General features: G+C 37.0%; 1 protein-coding gene across 2 annotated transcripts in view; it reads right to left on the reverse strand.

Annotated features, from left to right (window-relative positions):
* The window catches only part of arfgef3 (ARFGEF family member 3), an 86,715-nt gene that overhangs the window by 20,171 nt on the left and 43,354 nt on the right, over nucleotides 1–23,190 (reverse strand). For both annotated transcript variants that reach the window (XM_030155312.1, XM_030155311.1), the window contains exons 16-33: nucleotides 22,612–22,778; nucleotides 20,925–21,090; nucleotides 20,010–20,117; nucleotides 19,400–19,615; nucleotides 18,509–18,619; nucleotides 16,985–17,135; nucleotides 15,996–16,310; nucleotides 11,849–11,982; nucleotides 9,783–9,928; nucleotides 7,435–7,614; nucleotides 6,369–6,510; nucleotides 6,130–6,252; nucleotides 5,511–5,614; nucleotides 3,383–3,527; nucleotides 3,160–3,288; nucleotides 2,720–2,896; nucleotides 1,720–1,834; nucleotides 1,090–1,192 (exon numbers count right to left, since the gene is read on the reverse strand). In XM_030155312.1, the coding sequence (XP_030011172.1) occupies nucleotides 1,090–1,192; nucleotides 1,720–1,834; nucleotides 2,720–2,896; nucleotides 3,160–3,288; nucleotides 3,383–3,527; nucleotides 5,511–5,614; nucleotides 6,130–6,252; nucleotides 6,369–6,510; nucleotides 7,435–7,614; nucleotides 9,783–9,928; nucleotides 11,849–11,982; nucleotides 15,996–16,310; nucleotides 16,985–17,135; nucleotides 18,509–18,619; nucleotides 19,400–19,615; nucleotides 20,010–20,117; nucleotides 20,925–21,090; nucleotides 22,612–22,778 (2,732 nt within the window). The remainder of the gene's footprint in view (nucleotides 1–1,089; nucleotides 1,193–1,719; nucleotides 1,835–2,719; nucleotides 2,897–3,159; nucleotides 3,289–3,382; nucleotides 3,528–5,510; nucleotides 5,615–6,129; nucleotides 6,253–6,368; nucleotides 6,511–7,434; nucleotides 7,615–9,782; nucleotides 9,929–11,848; nucleotides 11,983–15,995; nucleotides 16,311–16,984; nucleotides 17,136–18,508; nucleotides 18,620–19,399; nucleotides 19,616–20,009; nucleotides 20,118–20,924; nucleotides 21,091–22,611; nucleotides 22,779–23,190) is intronic.

Raw genomic sequence — 23,190 nt, forward strand, 5'->3', positions numbered from 1 at the left:
GGGTCATATCTGATGACCATGAAAAGATGACAAGCTGCTTTTTACACCAGTTATTTAGATGTATTATTAGTGTTAGTGGATCAACAGTTATGAAACATTTTAGATCCGTAGATGGTCTGTTCAGTGGTGGTTGTTTGGGTCTTTATGGGTTCATATTGGGGTCTATGGTGATTAACTCAAGTAGACATTTTTGGAACAGCAGCTCGCATCTAAGGAAATAATATCTGTGTTGTGCCAAAGTAAGCTATGAAACTATTCATCATTCTACCCTAGCACATGTACAAGCCGTCATACCCCACAGGTCTAGTCTAATATAAGACTACAATACAGTGTTTTAAAGTTGTGTAAATTATCTTTGTGAGATAAACAAAGATGCAACTGTTAATTCACATGTCCACCATTATCTCATATAAGACTATTATATCCTGTGTATATCAATGTTCTTATTTTGTGTACTGGCCGATGTAGTGTTATCGGCCAATATTTAGATTATCAGCCGATGTATCGGATATCGGCTTTTTTTATACCCCAATATCGGTATCAGCCCCAAAAATCCCGTATCGGTCAGGCTCTAACTGGGAGTGAAAAAATACCAGTGCCATACCAGCATGACAGAGCAAAACTAAGGCGTCACCTTTGTTGACAAAAAGGATCTGGGTTAGATAAAAGCTATGAAGCAGCATTTTCTCTCTTTTGTCCTTCCACTCCAATCAGTTAATAGACAGATGAGAGATGACGCAGTGAGGAGACAAACAGCTGCTGCACTCTGGCTGCATGTGAGGTTAACTGGGGTTATCAGCCTTAACACAGAGTGTCAGCATGTTGACAGTATTAACGGCAAAGGCTTTTAGATTACTTCTGTTCCAACCAGCAGCTTCAGACTGGCGATGGATTATGGGGTTTTACTACAGTGGACTGGCCAGTCAAGTAATAGTGAGACACTTTCTATACTGTATGTGTTCATTTTCTATGTGCATTTCCCTCCTGCCTGCTGATGTGTGGGTGTATTAGCTCCCATTACACTCACCTCATGCAAAAAAACACTTTGTGCCTGTACACAATTCTGTGTATTTTTGTGGGAATGTTTACCTTGACAGGTTCTAATGTAGCAGAGAAAGCATCCTGTAGAGCACAGCAGGCTAACCTCCACATCTCTTCTGTAAACACTGGACCCACTGTCACCAGCACATACCTGTGAGATGAAAAAAGAAAAAAATAGTCTGCAAAAAGAGAAAAATTTGTCTGCACACATATCACTTCTTATGATGCTTCAGAAGTCATTGTAGCCCTAATGTGTCATCTTGGCACTTTAAATCCACCTAATGTTCAGCATGTAGCACTAAGATGAAAGTCATTTTTAAGTTCTACATTGGCAAATAACAATCGGAATAACTTTAGACCAAAATATGATTATGGGAGAACAGTAAAAAATAAATAAATAGAGATATTCTTGGACATGCTATTTCTAAAAACACAAAACATCACATATAACATATTAAGTTTCTGTATTTTATCACAATAAAACCAAGAGTAATTAGACCAAATCCGACCAAAAACAAGTGATCTTTAAGTGTAGCAACAAGTGTAGCTGAACTTTGCAACACATAAAATCAATGTGACTGGCTGTTTTGGAATATAGTTCTAACTTTTAGAATCACAGTCACGTCCTTGTAGAGAAATAGATGTGTGTGTGTGTGCGTGCGTGCATGCATGTGTAACCTGATGCAGGAGCAGCCCACTCTGGAGATGGTCTCTGCAGGTTCAGACACACAGGCCACCAGCAGCTTGAACAGATCCTTCAACATCAGGTTTATCAGGGACTCATAACCAATATCTGTGAGGAACACAAAGAAAAAACACAAAAAACACAAACACACCACAACAAAATAAAGTGTGTCAGATAGGACAGATGTGACCACAAAGTAATTAGAGTAAAGAGGAGGATGATGGAACAACGAAACATCAGTCAGGTTTCACTTTACACCGCTACACAATCAACCTTCATCACATGCATTTTTATCTTTATTTAATCTCTTTTCTTTTCTTGTCACCATCAGCATATTCTTATTTTTCCTTCTTCCAGCTTCTCCATCTTTCTTTGCCTTTATTCCTGCTGAAATATATTGCCTTTGACACGGCATGACAAAAATTAAGCCCACTTATCAGTCATTGTCATATGATATGGAGGAAAGAAACACAGATTTTTCCATAAAAATATTCATGTACAAAAAAAGAGGGAGCAGTAAGACCTATATCTGTACGTTATTATTATTATGATTACTATAATAGCATTAGTACTGAATTTTTAGTATTAGTACTGTTAAAGGATTTTATGGTGTAACATAATCCAACCATCAAAATAATGTTGAGTAAATGTACTTTGTTGCATTAGGGAAGTTTCCCCAAATTAGGAACAGAAACAGAAACAAGGCATCTTGCCCACTCATACTTTAACTTCACACCACTAAGGGATATGTGCAAGTTGGAACATATGCCTATGTTGAAACTACATCTGCTGCTGCGACGTTTAAAATACTAGTACATACTCAATTTGAACCTCCATTCACACTAGGTTATGACTGCACTTCTACATAGGTGTATGTAAACCCACTGTCTTGTTTAATTATTTACTTTATAAACTGTATTCAACAAGATTTTCTTATTTCTTACATGGGTTTCAGCCTCCATGAAGATGATAAAGACAACATTACTGTCTTACCTGAGTGTATGAAACTGTTGACATGTTCCACAACCAGTTCACAGGATAGGCCAATGGCATGTTTGAAGTTGGCCGCTGCCACATCCCAGTAGGAGTGGTCACCATGGCTACGCTGCAGCCACAGTGACATGACAGGAAGGAGCAGCTGGATGACGGAGAAGATGGCGAAACCTGGACCTGGAACAGAACAGAAACTGTAAGAAACTGCAGGTTGACTTTACTGTCTGTCAGCAACTTAAAAATAACGTGCCCCTTCCTCTGGTATTTCAATTGAAATATCAAAAGCTGAGAACCTTCTCTCCTTCTATCACATGCACTCTGTTCTCTGCCTTTCTTCTTAGCACAAGTGCAAACTAAGTTATAGCTCCAGGAGAAAAAATAATACGATCAGTCAATCCAGTCCATTTCAGTGTAAATGCTGGACAGTGAATGTGTGTTACCTGGTATAGTGGTAACCTCTCTGAGCAGAGTGAACAACAGCTCCAGGGTCGGAGGCTGATGTTGGCGAGGACAGTTTGAAACGGCTGCTGTCAGCTGCTCCAGTAACAAAATCCACACCTGGATCAGACCTGTGGGTAAAAAAAAAGACACTGTCTGGTTATGGAAAGGAGAGGAAAGGAGAAGGAGAAAGAGATGAACCAGGGGTCAGTAATCTGTCTTTACCGGTGTCATCGTCAAACTCCTGCAGCACACAGTCCATCCCATCCTCGCTGCTGATGGAGCGCTCCTGGGATCTCATCGGCAGGCTGGCAAGCCGCGCCCCAAGGAAAACTGGCTTGGATGACATCTTGTAGATCTTTGACAGCAGCTGTTAATCAAATGGAATATTCAGGCTTCATTAAGTCACAGGAAGGAAAGACAAGAAATACCCGCAAATACAATGACTTCAAACAGACAAAAGGATATTTGCATTAGATATGTGCAAAATTTTTGTTTTTATATTTTCAATGCTGTTGTTCAGGCATTTCTGAATTCATAGACAGTTTGTTTTGTTTTTTCTCAATAAAAAGCGCTTAAGTAATGACACTTAGAATTAAAACACTACATGCGACCCATAACATACGATTATAACTTTACTAAAATGCTACATCAAAACACAACATATGTACATGGATTCAAAAAAGAACATTGGCTGGGAATGTCTTGAGATCTAATCTACTGTAATCTTTGTTTTTCTGTGGAAAGGCCACAGCAAAAGCACTGTTTGTTATACACGATAGGACTCACTTCCACTCTTTGGTAACTAGTGCTAAATAAATAGCAAATTTAAGTTGTATTCAAAACACTGTTAATTTAGTTTAATTTGGACTTGAACAAAGTAGCTTAGCACACAGCTCTATAAAGTTGCAAAGTTACTTATGTTCTAACTAGGGCTGTCAAAATTAACGTGTGATTATGATTAATCTGATTAAAAATTTGAAAGCAATTAACCCATCTGCAACTCAGAATGACTCTGAATGTCTCTGCCAACACATTTCAGGCAGTTTGTCCAAGTCGCATATTAGCAAATGAGCAGTTGATCTGGTAGTGACAGACAGCAGAACCAACCCATAAAGATGGAAGATGCTAAACGGCACATTGGCCCTCTGGATGGAAATTTGAGTACAAAAAACCCAAGATGGAATAGTTGTTTCAAGTTGTTTTGTTGAAACTGTTGAAGGTCTTTACTAAACATGTTAAGTGCATTCCCTTCTTTCTTGAGTCTGTTTGCTCATGCAAAATGAAACAGAACTGGAAGAGGTTAAAAATGAATCATATTTAATCATGATTAATCAAAATTAATCCACAAACTAATCTGACTAAAAACTGTAATCGTTTGACAGCACTAGTTCTAACTTTAAAGGGGTCATATTTAGCTAAACCCACTTTTATTAGTCTTTGGTACATTTATCTGTGTATTTGAGGACCCTAATAGTTCCGACAGTTTGAATTTGAACCCTCTAAGCGCTGCAAAGCTATCTTTATATTCATTTTGGCCAAAATTGAGTGAATTTCTAACAACCCGTTTCAATTCCTGCTTAATTTGTTATGTATATAACTACATCACGACATTTGCACATATAAGGTCCAGACTTCCGTCGAACATTTCTCAGAGTACACTATAATTGTTTGTCAGAAGCAGCGGTTGTAGTCCATACTGAAAATATGTCCAAACTTCGAACTGATTACCTACAATGTTCAGTTGTTGGTTGAACGGGACTGAGCAGCACAGCCAACAACCTGGAGGGGGTGGGGCATGAAGTGGCTCATGTACATTTAAAGGGTCAGCGCTCAAAACAACCTTTCTGATGTCATTACTCGGAAATAGGCTTGAAGATGGGTCTGTGGAGTTTAATTAATGAAAAATTCAGACCCAAGCATAGCATTTACAGTTTATGTAGACCACAGGGAAATGTTTTAAAATGCATAATTCCATTTCAAAAAAAGCTAAATATCACTCCTTTAAGTCAGGTAGTTGTGTTCCATTTGAAGCTGGCTAAATTCATAAATTCATTCATAAATTCATACTACATAAAAGAACTGACCTTGACTATTAACTTGAAATGGACAAAATTTAATCACCTGTAGTGACAGTCAACAGGAAAATTCTGGATACTAGTCTGCTGACAAATTAACTAAAAATGCCATTACAAATTGTCAGATATCCTCAAATGAAATTAGACACAACAAATTATTTGTTGGTCTATACTGTGAATAATAAGTAGTATTGATGGATTGATCTCTGAATGGGATCTTGTAGTGACTGGATAGTTATAAAAGGGGTTCAGCCAGTAACATTAAGTGGACCTACCTGTGAACATTTGCGGAGGTAATCAAGTGCAGGCAGACAAAGGTCTGTGGAGCTGTAACCAGACACGTGAACACAGTCTCCAATCTCCTTATAATCCACTTCTCCTGCAGAGAAATGCATAAAGGGAGTAGAATTAGGTGGAAAGATATTGGACAAAAATTGTAAGTTGAAAATGTCAGAAATTTGTAAAAAACAATTAAAAAAAAAAAAAAAAAAATTCACAAAATTTTAATTTCGCCATCAAACTGCACACTGCACCTCTCCTAGTGGAAAAGAACAAGTACATGAAATTTGAAAAGAATTGGGTGAATTGTGTCCGAGAAATGGAATGGACAAAAATCTTGATGGAATGGACGGACAGAAGGACGGACGGAATTCCTGGTATATCTATAGACCCCTGCCCTCTGGGGCGGGCAGGGGTATAAAAATATGTATAGGAAGAAGGGGTTCTATAAGGCTGCTCTAATCTGTATTTTAGTCCTCAGTGAAATTTGCTGAAATATTATCAAGTAGACAGAAATCGCTTCCCTCATCTCATGAACAGATAACATTAAAAAGAAACCTAATTAGGAAATACTCATAAAAATACTATGTTGAAATGAAAAACAGTGAGACACACCTAACCCTTTCACAAACTTCATTAGACACATGATGTAGTCGGTGGCAGCATTGGCAAAAACCTGGATGTTATCAGTGTTGATGAAAGCCTCAAAGACGTCAAACACCGGAGCCTGGGACTTCCCTGTGGGAAAAGAGGAATGAAAAGGGCCAAAGAATAATGATCAGAGCGTTTCATGGCAGATGATAAAATTCACAATGTATTTTAATAGACGGCTGATGCTGGACTGTTAAGCGTACCCATGGAGTACTCTCCCAACAAGTAGTCTTTAGTGTCAGTTTTACTGCTGTGCACAGTCCTCAGAGCACTAAATAGAGGCCTCCATCCTGAAAGGATCTGAGGAGAACACATCTCAACCAGCTCACCTATTGACGTTATCACCTGCACAGAAGAAACGGGTTCATATCACAGGTGGTAACAGACTGGTAATCTGGCATCTTGTAAAAGTGTTTAATGTGATGCCTCCTGTTCATCCTAGGATAACATAGAGCACAAAGCTAACTGCTGATGATAAAGTATAAGCTGTATGTTCATTTGGGTTTCATTAAAAAAAAAACTACAAAAGTAAACAAGTGAAAAAGGAAGCAGAGCTTACTAATATCCCCACCTGGTGGCACAACACTTTGCCCCTCCTGTCACTGATACCCTGCCTACCCAGGGATTCATTTTAAGTCTTAACTTTCAATCTTTTCAAAAATTTGTAAAAAAAAAAAAAAGAGAAAAAAAAAATTGGAGAAAGGCATATGTAAAGAACATATGTGTGAAATTTGAAAAGAATCGAGTGAATAGTGTCCGAGAAATCTGTTGGACAAAAATCTCAGAGGAATGGATGGATAGAGGCGCAGGGGTATTATACTAATAAAAAGAAGAAAAATTCCATTTACATACTGACTTTAAGATAGCATTCAATTAATTTTTAAAGGTCAGGTACCAGAATGTAATTATTTGCGGTCAACATACCTCTCAAGTGTTATAAATGTAAATATCAAAAAATATCATTCATAAGCTCTGTTCACACATATTAGACACAATATTCATCAAAATATACATTTTCAGTGGAATCACATAATAACAAACCTTGAGTTGACAAGCACCAGTGTTGTGTGTGAAATTCAATGAAAGCATATCATGAGAGACAAGGTAACACTAGCATTATTTTTAAGAATGACATGACCAGCTAAAGACCTCTACACACTGGGCAAGACATGGCTAAATCCCTCAATAATGATTGCAGTTGGCTTCATTAGGGGCTTGTACTCTTTCATGTTACAAGACTCAGCCTAGTATCCCCTCAGGTATCACTACCTGGTCCTGTACATCCTCATCACAGAGCTCCAGTTGCATGATGTGCTCAAAGGGCCTGAACAGCGCCTCATTGAAGTGGAAGTGGGGAAGCTCCGCCCAGCTTGTCAGCACCTCTGTGAGAACGTCGTGGATAAAGGAAACGGCCTTCTGGGAAACATTGCGTTCTTTGTGACATGACGCCTGAGAGAAGAGAAATTGTCATCATATTTTATATACAATGTCAGCTATGAGCTATGTGTCACGGCCAAAAATGTGTTTATTTAAGTCATAAATAATAACGCATTTTATTTATGGGTGCTCGGGTGGTCCTTATTTTTCAACTTTCAAATGTTCATGCTCTCACCCCACCAATTTGTTAGGATAAATAAAAAAAAAATTCTGGCAAAATTTTAGGAACATTAACCAATATTTAGAGGTTGCTCAAGAAGTTTAAAATATAACACAGTTAACCATATTCGGTATTTTTCGCTTGTCATATGCTGCATTGTGTGCCAGGCTTCTGGCATGCTGTTTAACAATTTATGGCTGAAATTGGTTCATTTGATCATGTAGCTCTAGGCATTACGTATTCTGACTGTTAGTAACTACATGTGGTGGTTTTACCCAGTCAGCACATCACTAGATAAAGCTTAAAATGTCCATATTACTTGGATTTGCTGACCTCATCTCCTAATTTTGGGTTTCCCCCAAAAGGTGCTGTTGTGCACAATTTGTGTGGAATCACTGTTTAATGTTTTAGTAGTGGTATGTCGTTGACAGCAAAAACATATCAATCTGAGTGAAGCACAGACAATACTCCGATGCAAGAAAGGCCACGCTGCTCAGTGCTCCAGAGTGACAGTAGTTGTTAATCAACATTATCATCATGCATCTTCATTCATTCATTCATTTTCTGAACCCGCTTTATCCTCACTAGGGTCATGGGGGTCGCTTGGAGCCTATCCCAGCTACATAGGGGCGAAGGCGGGGTACACCCTGGACAAGTTGCCAGTTCATCGCAGGGCTGAACATATAGAGACAAACAATCACTCTCACATTCACACCTATGGGCAATTTAGATTAACCAATTAACCTATCAGTGCATGTCTTTGGATGGTGGGAGGAAGCCGGAGTACCCGGAGAGAACCCACGCAGACAACATGCAAACTCCACACAGAAAGGTCCCACCCCCTGTCGACTGGTGTTGCAATCGAACCCAGGACCTTCTTGCTGTGAGGCACGAGTGCTAACCACTGCACCACCGCCCTATCATGCATCTTTCAGTTCAATATTCAGTCATGAATGCAGGACACTATTTTTATTCATTTGTTTCTTGCTATTTTGTAACATACTTGTAATATACATGTGACAACAGTTACGATCACTCAACTGAAGACAAAACGATAATTCTGACTTGAGTTCTATGATCTTTTGTGAATACATGCATGAACTTTTTTGGCTTGTTTGTTCCTTTTTATGGATATATTGTGTAGTTGTGCACATGTAGTTAATGTGTGGGTGTTAATAAAAGCAATGCTGCATTCCATTTTGTAATGTGGCATGCGTTTGTAAGAACAGTGAAATTTATGCAATATTTAACGATTTTGGAAATATTCAAAGGCCTTGAGCTACCCCCAGATATTTTCAAAACAATCTGAAATTTTGCAGTTTGTTTTTATTGGCATGCTAACAAATTTAGGGGGTGAGAGTCGAACATTTCCAAAAAAAAAATTTTTGATCCCATATAAGGACCACCCTAATGGGTGCCTTTCAAAACACTCTAGCTAAACAGTCAAGGATGCTTTGATAAATAATGTCTAAAGCAGTGCTCAGGTCTTGGAAGATGAGTATGGTTAAAAGCCCAAAGACACACATGAGTACGTCATCTGTAACTTTGACAAGGCAGTTTCTATGTTGTGTGATGGACAAAAGCCTGAATCTGTTCATAAACGTTATTGTTAGTAAGATGTTTGTGAACCTGTTCAGCAACTGTTTTTATATTAGATATTTTAGTAAGAATTGGCAGATATGAAATTAGTCAAAAATTATTAAAATTGTAGCATTAAGCACTTAGTTTCCTGGGTACTGGAGTTTGACCACCAAATTGTAATCAACTGCCCTTGTTTGAAAACATGCCAATACAGTGTTCCTGATTTTATTGTGTTCACAACAATGGGACAGACAGATGATATGGGAAAACATTAAACATGATGCCTCTGGAAACATCCATTATAGGGGCAGATGAAAAATAAAACTTAAACGCTGCCAAAATTCAACCGACTTTACATCAAGGCTTTCAGTTATGGGTCTAAATACACACACTTTGTAATATAGTAACTATCAACGGTTCCAAGGCTGTAGTTCTGTACCTCTACCAGGTGAGGTGCCACTACACTCCAGGCCCTCATCATGTGGAGCAATGGTCGGTTCTTGTTTCTGACGATACGAAGCATGGCCTCGCCCAGACGGAAGAGATGAAGAGCGCTACGGCGGTCCTGTGTTGACTTGGCCTCACCTACAAAAACACAGAGCAGACACCATCACATATTATTTACATCTTTGATCTCTGATCAAATTTATAATTAACCACTAGTATTAAAAAAATAAATTGGATAGCAATTCACATAACATACTACTCAGTAATAACATACTAACACTTCGATAATAAAGAGATAAGTAGTTCTGTGTGTATAAAGTAGGTAATAATATAGTACTGACAGTGGGTATATGTGGGTAATGTATGCAATAGGGTAGTAAGAGCCAAAAACAAAAGTCAATAATAATATACACACATAAATATAAATGTGTTCTAATTTAAAAAAAAATAAAATAATAATAATAATAATAATAATATGTATATATATATATATATATATACATATATATATATATATATATATATATATATATATATATATATATATATATATATATATATATATATACATATATATATATATATATACATATATACATATATATATACATATATACATATATATATATATATATATATATATATGTTAATAATAACACTGGTCAACAACAAATTCATTGTTTAAGTTTTTTGAGCTGATTTAGGATAATTTTGGTGTGCTGAATCCAAAAATCACATTAATTTTGCTCAATCAGGTCAACTTTCTGAACTATGCTACATATTGGCTTTTTAACATTTTTGCTTACATTTATGGGCATTTTCACATCATATGATACAAAATTCTTTCATATTTCTTGCAATAAACGAGTTCTGAAGCTTTTACTTTTGCCAATTTATGATTAATGTTTTTTTTAATATTACAGGTGAATGAAATGACTTCAACTAGAAGATCTTGCAAAAATAAGCCTGACGTATTCTGCTACATCTGCGGTGAATACACCATTGTATCTAACAGGAATCCTGTTAGAAAATGATTTTTTTTCTCTTAAAACCTATTTTGGGTGAGAACTATATAAAAAATCAACTGATAAAGTCACAAAAATGTAATCAATTTTGTGAGAAGATCAAATTTTTCAAAATCAAATTAGCAAAAAAACCTGACCTGGTTGAGAAAAACAGATGTCATTTTTGGACAACTTGCAAAAAATATTTTTTTGTAATAATGAAGTAATAAGTGTAATAATAATAATAATAATGATAATAATAATAATAATAATAATAATAATAATAATAATAATAATAATAATAATAATAATAATAATAATAATAATAAAACATATTTAAAGAGTATTGTGGCATAAGTATTGTTCCAAGGCAATTCATACAAAGGATGATACAAATAATGATATTTAATGTTGTGACTTCACTAGGAAATAGCTAGTAGAGAAATGACAATGCATAAGGGCTGCACAATTCTAAACTACCTGTTTCTATTAAATATCATGGCAATATTTGACTAAACCAATCATCAAAAGCTGGAAGCTATTCAGCACCTCAAATGTATACAAAAAGACTAAAGCCCTACAGGAGAGGAGAGGGGAACACAAAAAACTCTGTGGAGGTGGAAAAAGTACCATGCAAGAGAGTTTTAATGATGATCTTGTGAGAAACAGCTGTTTGAAATCCAGGAAAGTTAAATTATCATTTAATGTTTGATTTTAATTGTTAGATTAGTGCTAGTTCCTTAATCTTAGTGTGAAATGTTATTACTGAACTGTAATGTTTTCTTTTCCAGTGTGCATTGCTGGAACATTACTCATGCCAAGTGTACAGTATATGCAATAAGGGTGTAACCTGCTGAACTTAAGTCTTATCAACAACTAACATAAGAGTCAGAGTCTTCTAATTCAAATTCTACACTGTCTCTCTAACTGATCTCTTTTGCTTAACTTGAACATTGCACTTTGCTCCTTATCTAGCACCTATTTAATCATGAAACAACCCACCAGTAGTGACTTATATAGGGGTATATTTGACTGTGTGAATGTGTGTTTGTACCAGGCATTGCCAGTGAATAGTCTCCAGTCTCTGTAACAGAGTCGAACAGCTGACACTGGGAAGCTTTCCGGAGCTGCTGCAGGAAACCGACCAGACCCACCAGGTTCAGCTTAGTGGCTGCTTCTTCAAACAACCTGCAGTGCAAAACACACACCAAAAGTACAAACATTAGCAAACACCCTCTTTAGATTAGATTAGATAGATTTATTGATCCTTTGGGCAGAGCCTTCAGGAAATAAAGGTACACATATAAGAAATATTGCAAAACGAAAGAAAACAGTAATAACAACTATAAAAACAATAGTGAAAAACATGCAGTTGTACATTACTAATGTTAGTAGAAATAAATAATAAAGTAGTAACAGTAATAAATCATAATTATTAATAAATAAGTAATTAGGTTATATATTATAAAATACACTACATGTGTATGTGTGTGTGTGTGCGTGTGTGTATATATACATACATATATATATATATATATATATATATATATATATATATATATATATATATATATATATATATATATATATATACATACACACACGCACACACACACACACACCCTCCTGCTACTCCTCCCCCTCCCCCTGCCCCTGCTTTTGGTTTGATTTTTTTTTTTTTTTTTTTTTGATGAGGGATTTTTTTCCAAGGCCAGTGGCACAGCACCACCAAAATTTTGTTAAATGTGATTAAAGTGACTAGGAAATTAATGAAACAAAGTAACAGATAAAAAAAAAAACAGATCCCAATAATCATAAAAGTCTGGTCTGATAACCTGAAAGCCCAGATGAGGAAAATAAAATGAGGTCAAGTTATGTTTTACATAGAAATTTAATGGGTAAGGAAAGGTACAAAAAAATCCTGCAAATATTCATTAGGTTTCCAGCTGAATGGCAGAAATGCAGTGATATTACCCTGTAAGCAGGGTTTTTTTGGGACAGTCTTGTGCAGAGCAGTATTTACTAGGGATGTCCGATAATATCGGCCCACCGATATTATCAGCCCGATATTGGCATAAAAATGTAATATCGGTGAATATCAGTATAGTTTTTTTTGCCTATCGTTAAGACCGATAAAATAATGCCTTGATTTCACCGGCGTTTACTGACGCGTAAATGCAGCATTGTTTGTAGCTGAAAGAAATGTGCAGTTTTCAAAATTGTACAGTAGAGTTGCCACACTATAATAGACTCATGGAGGGAGGGAGAGAAAATAAATAAATATGGCATTTTTTCCACAACTTAACTCTTTCTCCGCCAATGACGAGATTTTCCGTCAGTCCGTGTTTTCACTGTTATACTGTAGTTGAAGCTGTTGTGGATCGTGTGAATTACTTTCCTTAGTCCAGAAACAAACAATTAAGCAGCTTTTTCGGAAAAATGACGGACCGGGTTTAACGTTTTCGCACTGGAGTCTCCGTATCCCATGGCAATGCATCCAGCGGCAGTCACTGAATGAGGAAATGCAGACTGTGCAGGAACCGCGCGCAGTTTCAAAAGCCTTAAAGATGATTATGGAGACAGAGTCTGACAATTCAATATATGATGGAGCTACAGAAGAAGCATTTAGAGACAGGAACGGAGAAATAGAAGGTGAGGGAGACGGACACAGAACACTGGAAATACGGAACGGCTCAGGTCCGACATGAAGTGTGTGTGTGTGTGTGTGTGGGGGCGGGGGGCACGGAGCGACACGGAGAAAATGACAGACAGAAGGAAGAGAAAAGACACATTTATAGAGGACATTCAAGGAGAAGACAGAGACACAGACATAGGACAAGACAAAGGAAAGCTAGTCTGCATCTGTTAGAGTGAGTTCAGATTCAGACTGAGGACACAGAACAGATTCAGCTGTAGAATGTCAGCAGGAACACAGGTAAGACACTGTTTGATTTGGCTTTTGTATTAAGTTGAAGTATGTATTCTTTGCACAGACAGTGTTTACATTTTGAAAGCCTTGTTGCATTTGAGAATGCATCCAATGGGGCATCACAATAAAATCAGGCACGATGTGTTAATTCCATGACAGGAGATGTGTGGTGTTACCTAAAATTAGTTTAATATCCCACATATATCGGTAGCGATATCGGTAGATATCGGAATCGGAAATTAAGCGTTGGACAATATCGGCATATCGGTTTTTGGCAAAAAAGCCAATATCGGACATCCCTAGTATTTACTATCTTTTGACACCACTTCCTGCTTGTAAATGTGTTCAGTCCATCTGTTCCAAAAGATCAGAGAGAACTTTTTGTTTTTGGGTTTTTTTTTTGCTCCTAAAAGCTGCCCAGAAAAGTGGTTATATAAGAGATGATCCTTGGAACAAGCACATGCTTCATATTTACTGCTGCAGCATGTACATGTGTGTTGGGAGAACAGGAATAACCCCTAAAAACTGTAGACATGAACATGCACAAATATTTTTATTTGTGAAAATCTCCTTATTTCTCAATCTATGTCCTCGTTTTTAATGACAAATCTCAAATAAATTCTCACAGATGACACATTTGCTGCTGCTGCCACCATGTGGCTGTTGTAACACAACTCCTGCAGAACTCTATCTTTTCCCTGTTCTGCTGACTGCTAAATAAATATTGATACCTGATGAATGACATGTTGAAAAAGAGTCACTTTGTAGTTGGGTTATGTAGTTTCTGAAAAGATAATTTGTCAACTGTATTCTGAAAGACATTTGAGAAATATGCTAATGTTGGGCAAACATATCAGTCATACTTGAGTAAAATAAAACAAAATACACAAATGAAATGTGGACAGTCATGCTTTCATGAGATGGCATTAAACAACACAGGTCATTATTTCTGATCTGCACTCTTAGTATATTCTTCAAAGTACATATAATGAGTTCATACAGTATATTATGTGTTATACACATCCTTTTTCAATTTGTTCCCATTTGTGCTGTTGAAGTCCCTACATTTTGCAGTTACTATATATTTAATACTACTACTAATACTCCCAATAATACTTGTAATACTATTACTGCTTCTACTTAATGTAACAGCTTCAAATTAAAAAAGATCTCCAAGATTTCAGTGGATTTAAACCATTCATTTCTTTAAAAAATAAAAAAAAACTATTTTTGAACACATTCTGAAACATTTAATGAACTTGCAAGTTTCCCTTACAGCACTGGAAACTGTGAACCTTGTGGTCCTTCCGCATTGTCACAAACTACACTTTCTCATTTACACATATTACAACGGTACTTTTCAACCAGTAGGGCACAGCCCAATAGTGGATCTCAAAGCTCTGTCTAGCTTTTTTTTAACTGCACCCCTCCTCCTTTTTAGCATGTTTGCACCTGAATGTTCTTTTACTGTGTTTTGTTTAAATGCTTGTTTTTAGTGTGTTGCTGTATACAAGCCTGTCAAAGACAATGAAGTTTATCTATCTATCTATCTATCTATCTATCTATCTATCTATCTATCTATCTATCTATCTATCTATCTATCTATCTATCTATCTATCTATCTATCTATCTATCTATCTATCTATCTATCTATCTATCTATCTACCTACCTACCTACCTACCCACCTACCTACCTACCTAGTAGGCCGCATCATTTTTTTTAAATTAAATCTGAAAGCTTTGATGAGTAAATAACAAAGCTAGTCATTTTTATGTCAAAATTTACTCAGTAATAATAATCCATATTAATAAAAAAAAAAGACAAACTCAAAACAAGTGGTAACTTTAATTGCCAGTTACATTTTCATATCACAGCAATCCAAACACACTATCAAGCAGAGATAGGTGATGAGTGAATAATAATTTTGCTTTTCAAAATCAAGTCTGTGGCGAGAAAATGTGACTCTGAATGTAGAAAATTTTCGTTCATAGAGGCAGGCAGTGATCAGCATAATATTTATTTTTACAACTCCACCAACTACGGCCTTTTTTCCCCTCAGTTTTTGTTTATATTTTATCTCATCATATATTTCATTGATTTGAGAAGGTGGTCCTCAGAAGTTTAACAGTCAGAAGTGGGCCTTACATTTACAAAGGGCTGGGAAGCCCAAATAGAGAACATAAAGTTGAGCATACACTTGAGTCTTGGAACACCACAGGTAGCATGATGATTCCTAAAATGAGCTTATAATATAACAATGTTTTGTCCTACCTGTCAGCTTGTGTGGACAGAGTGCACACGGCCTTAGCGGCACTGGTCCCAGTCATTAGGCTGCCACTTTTCAGGTCCAGGCCCCTGCCTGCCCTGCTGCTCTCCTTCAGCAGCTCCTGGATGGACAGGGGCTGGATGACTGGCTGGCTTAGGCCCAGTTCAGAGGCCTCCGGGCTGGTCTCACAGCTCAGCTCTAAACCCAGGTCTACGCTGGATGCCTGCTGGCTCTGCTGGGTGATGGTGGTCAGTGAGGAGGGCTGTGATGAGCCATCACTGAAGTGGGTGTGTTCCAGTGAACTGATGTACTCAGTCACCCTGATAAAGGCAGAGAGGACAATTTTTAATGTTCTGTAATGTATGCGGTGCAAATTTTGTGCTTGTCTGGAATGAAAAAAATAGTGAAAAATTTAATAAAAACAAAAGTTTCTAAAAATGCTAAATAAAACCTACAATGAGCGATGTAAAATTAACTTAAATGGACAAGAATGGCAAGTATAATGAACTTTGTTTTTGCCTCAGTGATAGCAGTTATACAAGAATAATACAGGACCTTAAATAAAACATTGGTTACATAAATCATTAGCCTCATGGCATAACTGACTAAGTGACTGTGATATCTGCATAAAATGAAGCAGCAGTGTTAGGAGAGTAAAGCTATGCAGATATAACAATTTGGCCAAAAATATGACTTCAGCAATGATGTTATGAGGCTAACGAAATGATATTTAATGTCATACATTCTTGCATTGTGCCTTTTCTAAATCAAGACTTTCCTCATAACAACTGAAAAACTATAAACACTAAAACCAAGTAAAACCTAAAGAAATATATGTCAACCCCTCATAAGAAAGATATAATTCAAACTATTTGGGTGCTTCGAAACTAACTAAAATCAAACTGAAATTGTAAACCAAACAAAAGTCAAAATAAAAATACACAATAATAAACATTTCAAAACTATGGTAACTCTGGCTGATCTAGTAGTGAACCTGAAGATGTGAGGCCAGCAGTCGTGGTTGTGGCTGCCCATCTCTAGCCCCACATTCAAGATGGCATCCATACACAAAACATGAGCAGTATGGAGGCGAACTCCCTGAGGACGACCAATCTGCTCCAGACGCTGCTCCACACGTTGCTTTACTGAGGACACAGAACCAGAAACACAACATTTAAAAAAAGACACAAAACCAGCGACAACACAATATACAATTACATAAAAGCCTTTTAACAACTTATTCCACTAGATGTCACTCCTTAGCCTCAGTGATGACTAGTGACAAGTGTTACTTAAAAAAAAACCTACAGCTGACTCTTCGCTCAGTCCTACCCCCAGTTTACTGTTGCTCTGCTCATCATTAACTCATAATTTAAACTCAATTTGAGAGGTTTTGGAGATTTCGTATTACCTAGATTTCGAACCACTTGTAAATGCTTTTGTGAGTCCGTATGTGGTGTGAAACTTTGGAACAGTCTGGACATCCAACACAAGCAATGCCAAAATATCCACCGATTTAAACTGCTATACAAAAATATGGTCTGGTCCCAGTATAAAGATGGAGGGTCTTAATACTGATGTTACATCAATATTCTGTCTTATATGTTAATGTGTGCTTGTTGTTCCTCATCTAGTTGGTATGTGTTGTCCATTACCATCTGGTATTATTCTTACCATTGCTGGTATGTGCTGCCCTTTACCATTAGTACTATTGTAGGTTTTTTTTTCTTACCATATTTGGTATGTAATTATTCCTGTTCTTTACCACTTGTGGTGTTGCAGTTTTTTGTTTTTACCATTGTTGGTATGTAATTATTATCATGTAAGTTGACGGTTAACTGTTACCTGTGGTAACACCACCAGGAATGTACTTTGTTTCTATTTTTTTTTTTAAACACACATTTTGGTTATGCAATGTAAATACTGTCAAATGAGTTTATTCTAATTTGATATAGGCCTATTTTTGTTCCATTTTGTTCATTGTTCTGGCTGGTTCAAGGACAGGAGTGAGTATTTAAAATGTTATTATGTTAAGTTATTTGAAGATGAGAATTGGGGGTGGGATTAAATACATTTTTCTTCTTCCCACTCCTTTTTGAGTATAAATGAATGAATTTTTTTTTTTAAATTTTGAATTTGCATGTATTCTATGAATGCTTGAAATAAACAAACAAACAAACAAACAAACAAACAAACTAATTAATTAATTAATTAATTAATTAATTAATTAATTAATTAATTAATTAACACCAGCATGTCCCTCTGTGTTAATTTCAATTATATTAGTCAACTATATTTCAAAGAAAAGAACATTAAATTTGTCTTCTCTTGTCATTACTCTGAAATATCATAGTGAAGCAATCACACAGGACAATATACATCTGAGAGCTCCATTTACACATTTGTATAAAAACTAATAGCTGGTTTTGAACAAGATAATGTTGTGTTTTGCTAATACATGTTTCATTTGCTGGGATGAATAATCAGACTGTTAAATTAAGGCTAAGCTCTGAAGTACCTTGTGTGATGGCATCTCCGGTCTCTCCCAACTCTCTCTCCTCCTTCTCCTCCTGCACACAGGAGGCGGCAGCCATCTGGGCTAAAGCTGATGCACAGTTGGCAGCCACACCTGAGGGCGCACACACATAAAACCAGCAGAGTAAGGACATGCTGTTGAGTTCTAAACATTCTTTACTTACAGGAAAATAGTGAGCCTTGGCTAAATGTTAAAGAAATTAGCTGCTTGTCTTTGTTCAATGAAATTGTGATCTCTGTGGAGGGTATCAGAGATGCCCAAAACATAACCAAACTAAGCATCTGCTTAGGTGCCTCAGGTCCCTAACATTAATCACCACATCTTTTTTGTGATATTATATTATGTTAATAGGTAGACAGATAGTCAGCCCGATATTAAGTTATGTTATTCTTTTTGTCAATAGACAAAGCAGAAAAAATTCATCTTGGAACAACAGAGATATTTACTTATAAAGTCTATGTAAAGTACATTCATCTACTGGTTTCTTAGACACTTCACACATCACTTCTTTCAGGCAGTCCCAAAAAGTCCTTAAAGACCCTTCAGATAATCCAAAATGCTACTGCCTGTGTACTGACTAGAACAATCGTATCAACGTATCAGAAACCATATTTCTCCTGTGTTGGCTTCTCTGCACTGGCTCCCTGTAAAAGCTAGGATAGACTTCAAAATACTCCTCCTCACTTACAAAGCCCTTCATGGCCAGGCACCTACTTATCTGAAAGAGCTTTTAGTTCCATACAATCCATCTAGAGCACTACGCTCTCAACATGCAGGCCTACTGGTGGTCCCTAGAATCTCCAAAAGTAGGACGGGGGCCAGAGCCTTCAGCTATCAAGCTCCACACAATATTAGTAGAGGCGTTGGACCCACCCAGCGCACAGCTGAGCGCAGCAGCTTTGCGTAGGCCATCTAAACTCAGGCAGATGGTGTCTCTCTCCCTCTGGCTTTGCTCTTTGACCCCTTCTGCTCCCAGGATGAAGGCCAGACCCTTGGAGCTGCCTGCCATGCGGCCTGTCAGTGGCGTGGACAGCACATCGATCAGGTTCTTCCACACACCGGTGAGGATGAAGCGGGAGAACACAGCTCCTGAAAACACACACAAGGAAGAAGAAGTTTAACATACTCTACTGAATGTAACAATTGGATGTTTCAAATACCACAAAATATAAATCCCTTTTTCTAATCCTTACATTGAGGGTATCAACAGGCAAAATAGTTGTGTCTACTCAGTGAGTTTACTGTATACAAGCACAAAGACTCCAGAAACATTGTCAGGATGGGTGAGTCAGTGCCAGTTACTATGGCAATTCTGGCCAATCCTTTCCCCGCTGGGGGATGGAGAAGGAGGACAGGTGGTGTCTGACTCATGTTTTCCATCTCTCTGCCTTTACCCTTTACCACACTTTTTCATACTCACTCTCTTTGTCTTCTTTGCTTTACAAAGGATGCAAAGGATGTGTTGTGTTTACGAACCACTGACCTGCCATCACAGTGTCACTTCCAGTCTTGTCACAGCTGAGTGGTGATTTGCTGGACACCCTCCTGATCAGCTGACCTCCAATGGCACTGCTTCCCAAACCATCAATATCTGAGAGCCAGGAAGAAGGAATGAAATACAAAATGTCATGAAATACACATTACATTTCATTTCATAAGTGAAAAATAGGAGGTGTGCTGCATTTTTTTTTTTCTAGAGGACTGACTTTAAGTAATAGAAGGGTCACACATTGGACAGCTGAACTGAATTATGAAACACACACTTTTTGACATTATTTCACAGTAACCTTTTTTCATAAATATATTTATTATTGTTTTAAATTGTTATGTAAAAACAGGTTACCAACACTTATACATTAAATCAATTTATATTACAACCCCCCCCCCCCCCCCACACACACACACACACACACACACACACACCATCATACTCTCAGTGTAGCAAAATATATTTGACAGTTACAATTTGTCTATACAAACAAGTCCTTTATAAGCTGTAAAAAAGGTGTCCAGATCTTATAAAAGTTTTCAATCTTTCCTTTAACCAGGTATATCAGTTTTTCCCAATGCAAGGTTACAAGACATTTCTTCAATCCAATGATTAGCTATGGGTCCTTGAACATCTTTCCATTTTAAGAAATAACACATTTGTCTCACAACAAGCAAAAATTTAAGTTTTCTTTTTCAGTTACTTGAAACTGCTCAGGGAAGATGTGCAAAATACACAATTTTGAATCCACAAGTTTAACAAGCAGCTACATTACACGCACTGACATTTTCTGAAAATATTGGTAACAAAAGTGAGTGCACCTGTATTCGAAGAACCAATGTAAGAAAAACTCATATCAATAACTTTAGCTAAAATTGCATAAGGTTTCCGGTGGCTGTGAGTTTGTACCTGTGAGCATGGTGAGAAGTGGCAGTGCATGGTCCTCCGGCGAGCCCCAATACCCAGCCTCAGCCAGCAGGTTACGCTCTAACACCTGGTGGTAGAGCTCCTCGATCCAGGCCTGAGACAGTACCACAAGGACACCACTGCTCTGGATCAGACGAACAAACTCCTTCTGCACAAGACACATTATAGCAAAATTAATTCTCTCAATGCATACAGTGAGAATTTCTATCTGAGCTCCTCATTTCTTATCTCTGAATGACACAGGAAATCATTCCTGCCAGTAACCATTAGACTGTATAATTCCACCTCATAACCACATAATTCTATTTACACACAATATTTTTGCACTTTTTTTAGTTATCATACTGCTAATATTTGTCTAGTATGTATTGCACGAATTGCTGTTATAATTGTGTTTAATAGTGTTTTAAAATGTATGTTTTATATATACAGTGGGGCAAAAAAGTTTTTAGTCAGCCACTGATTTTGCAAGTTCTCTTACTTAGAAAGATGAGAGAGGTCTGTAATTTTCATCAGAGGTACACTTCAACTATGAAAGACAAAATGAGAAAAATAAATCCAGGAAATCACATTGCAGGATTTTTAAAGAATTTGTTTGTAAATTATGGTGGAAAATAAGTATTGGTCAGGGAGGTTCATTTGTACACACAGTTGCTCTTCTCATGACTTACAAATATGGCCCTGTGTGAACTGGGTCAAGATGTTTGCTATTTTTAATTCTTAAAGAGCTGCATTTTTAATTCTTAAAAAGCTGCATCCTCAGAAATGAAGGTTGAGAAACACTTCTCCAAAGAATAAACAGACCAAAATACACTTACACAAGCTGAGCAACATCAATGAGCCCGTTTACATGCACACTAATCCTCTGATCATTATCCAACTTCTGGAGTTATCAGATTATTGAAGTGATCACGTAAACAGCATATATAATATATGTTTGATCAGATAACAGCAGTAATCTGATTGTGTGAAATCAGATTAACACACCTGGATTTCTCCTCAATACTCCGATGTCTTCCTGCATGTATACAGGTTAATCTGATTTATTTTGTTCTTTTACATCTGCACATGTGTAAAAACAATTAAAAATTGTAGAAAACAGAAGTTACCTAGTCAAACGTGAGCGGAAGACTATAACAGGAAGTTTAAGTCTACCATCACTATGTATGTACGTACCCCAAAAGAAATCCAATAATGGACTGGAACGTCTTCGCCACAATTTTTCAATTATCGCATTTCTTGAATGCATGTAAACACACCAGATCTGATTATAACAATTATCTGATCACTCCCAGTTATCAAATGTTTATGGTCATGTAAACAGGCTCAGTGCTGCAAGCAGCTAATAACAGAATACTCTCTGTAAAACCATCTGTAGTTTAGTTGGATCACACTCAGTTTAATAAATGTGATTTTTGATCCTCATTGCCTAGCCCTAATTGGCTCCAAATATCTGTTATTGTCTCATTGAGTACCAATAACAACTATAGCTTTCATGTAAACAACTCATTGTAGCACAAAACATGTCTTCAGAGAGTAAATGTCCCAACATGTGCTTCAGTATCTCCAGATATAAACCAGAACATCTCTGCTTCAACTGTGACATCCAGCCAGAAATGTGAGATGTCTCAGTGAAAGAAATCCAACATAAGTGAACCAGCACCCTCACCAGGCTGAGGACAGGGGTAAGTGTTCGCCGTCTGTAGTAGTCACAGCAGCAGAGTTTGAGGTTGAGGAGCAGAGCGTAGTACGACACCAGGTAAAGGCCGTCTGCATTCATCAGTGACTGACAGCTAAGAGTGTCACCTGCCTCAAAACCTGGAGAGTGGATCCCACCTGAGGGCCAAGACAAGACAAGACAAGACAAGATAAGACAAGATAAGACAAGATATTCCTTTATTAGTCCCAAATTTGCAGCAGCAACAGTGGAGTAAACACACAAGTAAAAAGAGCATTTAGTTAGTGCAATAATAGATACATTATAGAAATAAAGAAATGTAACTTACAAATAAAAAAGCTATCAAAACTATTTACAGCTGTTGTGTACATGTTGAATATATTATATGTTGGATGGGGAACATACTTATATGTACACCTACACATATCTATATACATAATTATATATATAAACATATGTAGAGATAATACATATGAGTACAGTTTATTGCACAGATTATTTGGAGCAGTTTCTGTTGTGGAACAGCTGCAGGAAGGGGAGGGGGATGTTTAAGTTTACAATGAGAAGAAC

The sequence above is a fragment of the Sphaeramia orbicularis genome, chromosome 15, assembly GCF_902148855.1.
Source record: "Sphaeramia orbicularis chromosome 15, fSphaOr1.1, whole genome shotgun sequence".
Classification (NCBI taxonomy): Eukaryota; Metazoa; Chordata; class Actinopteri; order Kurtiformes; family Apogonidae; genus Sphaeramia; species Sphaeramia orbicularis.